The 3,907-nt window shown below is 37.3% G+C and overlaps 1 protein-coding gene across 4 annotated transcripts; it reads right to left on the reverse strand.

The window, feature by feature from the left end:
• Window positions 1-590: 590 nt before the first annotated feature.
• Window positions 591-2,359, reverse strand: LOC127743189 (nudix hydrolase 14, chloroplastic-like). Of its 4 annotated transcripts, none has more exons than XR_008004542.1 (6): window positions 2,324-2,359; window positions 2,028-2,133; window positions 1,506-1,598; window positions 1,323-1,410; window positions 1,137-1,235; window positions 591-776 (listed from the first exon to the last, which is right to left on the reverse strand). XR_008004542.1 is itself a non-coding variant. In XM_052255871.1 (6 exons), the coding sequence occupies exons 1-6, from the start codon at window positions 2,181-2,183 to the stop codon at window positions 744-746; spliced, it is 537 nt and encodes a 178-aa protein (XP_052111831.1). In that variant the 5' UTR covers window positions 2,184-2,349; the 3' UTR covers window positions 591-743. The 4 variants fall into 4 exon arrangements, 1 of the variants encoding a protein (XP_052111831.1); XM_052255871.1 differs by adding an exon at window positions 1,803-1,865 and having other exon boundaries at window positions 1,318-1,410; window positions 2,028-2,349; XR_008004544.1 differs by having other exon boundaries at window positions 1,506-1,575; window positions 2,028-2,349.
• Between the last annotated feature and the right edge of the window lie 1,548 nt (window positions 2,360-3,907).

Raw genomic sequence — 3,907 nt, forward strand, 5'->3', positions numbered from 1 at the left:
TTTGAAATAATAAAATAAAATAAAATAAAAAGCTGAAAAAAGCGTGGCGATAGCTTTTCGCCACGCTTTTTGAGCTACCGTCACGCTTTTGAAAGGGTGACCTATCAAAGGGTGGCAGTTGCTCTATCGCCACGCTTTTTGCAGCCTATTGCCACGCTTTTTGTTTGCCACGCTTTTTTACAAACTGCCACTTGGAAAAGCGTGGCTGTAGGTGGAAAATATGGCCACGCTTTTAAAGCGTGGCGATAGGTGGAGATACGGCCACGCTTTTAAAGCGTGGCGATAGGTGGAGATACAGCCACGCTTTAAAGCATGGCGATAGGTGGAGATACGGCCACGCTCCATAGCAAAATATACAGCCACGCTTTAAAAGCATGGCAAAAGCCTTGTTAGATTAAAAAAAATTCTTTTCGTTACTTGATCTTCACTGCTACACAATATAAAATTTCAATTCTTTTTTATTACCAAACCTACAAATATCGTATGCAACTTTTTATTACAAGACAAATCAAACAATAATTAGTGAGATATTTACTATAATTGTTTTATACATTAAAAAACTATTACTCAAATACAAAATAAATCTCGAGTTCAAATTCCAAAACTAAAAACCGAAGAAAAATACAGAAACAATACAAGTTAGAACTGCTCATGATATATCAAATTACACTAATAGAGATGATCATCAACCTAAATACTTAGTAAAAGATCAAAATCAACCTAAAACTGCTCCACTTTGTGCATTAAGCGTTCAAGTTATCTATTCCAATACTAGCCTGCAGCAAAATATCAAGAACAAATTGAACCAACAAAAACGATATATATAAAAATATTATAAGAAATAATCTAATTTATGCATGTATTAACAATTCCAAATTAAACCAGGTTCACATTCTACTATAAAATACTATTAGATTAAACCACAGATAGCCAGAAATTGAATTGAATGCTCACTGATTGGTAAATACAAATCTAAAAGTACAATAACACGAAACAAAACTATGCTCAAAATACCAAACTAAATTATCGAACAACTATAAAGTAGATACATTATTAGCTCTTTTTTCAAGCGACAAAATTATTTATTTGCAAAACTAATAAAGCAATAAGGTTGATGCAGAATGCTTAAGGTATACCGGTGAGGGAAAAAATCTGCATCCTGTTGAAGAATCCAAGAAAGCAGTGAGATCAACCATGTCTTCAAGTTTGAACTTTATGCCAGTCTCCTCTTCAACCTGTCAGAGGCACAACTAAGCCATGAAGAGAATTGGAGAGAGAGAGAGAGAGAGAGAGAGAGAGAGAGAGAGAGAGAGAAGCCTCACGAACTGCAGTGCCAACGAAATCACCCTTGTCATCATCTAACATTCCAGCAGGCAATTCCAAAATAATTCTTCCAGTAGGAACCCTTGCCTGATAAATAAAAAATAATAAGCATAATATGGAACACTAGTTAAAATGTTTGAAAAAAACATAGTTCTCTCTGCAAGGATCCAACATCTAAGAACCTGTTCAGTAAGGACAGCATAAGTTTCACCATCTGATTCCAGAAGTATCAACACAGTCACAGCAAGTCCTCTTGCAAATACAATACCTGGAACCTAATCACGGTTTACTTTATTATATATAAAGAAAGAAATCAGCATCAGGTGCAAGTGCACAGAAATTACAAGCAAAAGAGGAATGATGGATGCCTGAAAACACAAGGTAAGAAGCAAAAGATCTGAATAGTTGTGCATTTTAGATACCACATACTAGTTCATAGCCCCTTGCTAAAATTAACACAAGAAAATGGAAACATAGACTGGCTTATAAATGTCAGCTTTAAATTTGAGAAACCCAATGCGCTTTCCAAACATGTCTACACCCTGTTTACACCAAAAAGAGTCCAACTAGTTTCGTTGATTTTGATTTGAGAACATGAATAAGACTAGAAGACTAACAGGTTAGTCAGTTACTTAAATTACCACTTAACAAGGCCTAATTATCAGAAATCATATCCACTTTTTAAACACTGATGATGCAATTACCTGAATTAGAACTTGTCTCAGAGCCAAGGTGCCATCAGCTAGAATCCCAATCTCACTTTGCAAGTTATGCAACCATTGCTTGAATAAAGAGGAATCAATAGCATTCCTACAATGGAAAACAACAAAAACCAAACCAAACCACCACAACTGAGACATGTTTTTTATATAGCATGATAACAAGAAGAAACTGTGTGCCTATCAATTCTCTTTTGCCATTACATCTCATGGGGACTTGTCAAAACCTAGCATCTAATTGAACAAAACCTCCAATATCTAATTTTAGTAGCTGTCAAAACCTGCAGGGTGTGAAAGAGGAAGAAAAGAATGCCTAATGCTATAGCCAAGTTACATTGCGGTCAATTACACACTTAACTCGATACAGAGTTTCAAGCAGAGTATTGGTGTTGTATGAGTGTATTGTCTGGTGGTGGGTTTAGGGAACTCACGGCGGCGACAAAAGAGAGCAGTTCGACGGCTAGGTGGAGCACACGGGTTGGTCGCAGAGTTTGAAGCAGGGCAACGTGGCTTCCAGACGAACGTGAACGCGAACGGTGAACGGCGAGTGAACGCGAACGGTGAACGCCGAGCAAACTTGAACGGCGAAGAACGCGAACGAAGATGACGGCTGAACGAAGACGCGAACGTTAACGGCAACCAATGGCGGCGGAAGCGCGGTTGAGCAGACAAAGACGACGGACGCCGAGCTCGAGGAAGCAGCTGCGATCGGTGACAGTGAACGGGGGTTGAAGACTTGGAGCACGAGGGAAGCTAGATAGACGGACGGACGGCAGCAGTATGCCACTCCTTGCGGCGGCGGTGGTGTAGGCTTACAGTGTTAGGGTTTTTTGGCTGAGTTTCTGTGAATGAAAGAAACGGAGGGAGAAAGGGAGAAAGAAACGAAGGAGCTTCAGAACCAATAAGCAAATTTGGCAAAAACGACGAAGTTTCTTTTAAACCGGTTGGTTCTCTGTCCGGTTCAACCGTTCCTGTAGCTCTCTACGGCCACGCTTTTGAAGCATGGCAGAAAAAAAACATTTTAGCCACGCTTTTAAAGCGTGCCAAAAGAATACTAGGATATGGCCACGCTTACAAAGCGTGGCCGTAATGAAACCCTGTCGCCACGCTTTTAAAACGTCCTTGTTTCTCTCTATCGCCACGCTTTTGAAGCGTGGCAAAAAAAAAGCGTGGCCGTTTCTCTAATCAATTGCCACCCATACAAAAGCGTGGCCGTTGATACTTTTTGCCACGCTTTTGAAGCGTGGCAATTAAAAAAGTGGCCAAATCTCTAATCTATCGCCACCCTCATAAAAGCGTGGCCATTGACCACTTTTGGCCACGCTTTTAAAGCGTGGCAAGAAAAAAGCATGGCCATAGGCCTTTTTTCTTGTATTGCCAGAGTTCTTCTGAACTGTTCATTTTCACTTAGGTCCATGATGGAGAAAGGGAGATGATGTGGATTTATTTTATTTATTTTATTATAAAAAAGTAATTTTTGAAATAATAAAATAAAATAAAATAAAAACTAAAATAAAAAATAAAAATAAAATTTAAAAAAAAAATAAAAAAAAATATTTTAAATCAAAAAAATGAAGAGAGAAAAAGTGGTTAGGATATTTTTGAAAAAGATGTGATTTTTTTTTAATCTTAAAGGATAAGATTTTGAAAATTTTTTAAATTGAAATCTGAATTTTTATAGAAAATTTTGAAAAATTTGCTTAAAAATAGTTAGGGAAGATATTTTTTATTTTTGAATTTTATGATGAAAGAGAAAAACACACAAAAGACATAAGATTTAAAATTTTTTAGATCTAATGTTCCTTGCTTTCGAAAATTTTGGAGGGAAAACACCAAGGAACACCAAACTTAAAAATTTTAAGATC

The sequence above is a fragment of the Arachis duranensis genome, chromosome 10 (genome assembly GCF_000817695.3).
Source record: "Arachis duranensis cultivar V14167 chromosome 10, aradu.V14167.gnm2.J7QH, whole genome shotgun sequence".
NCBI classification, from domain to species: Eukaryota; Viridiplantae; Streptophyta; class Magnoliopsida; order Fabales; family Fabaceae; genus Arachis; species Arachis duranensis.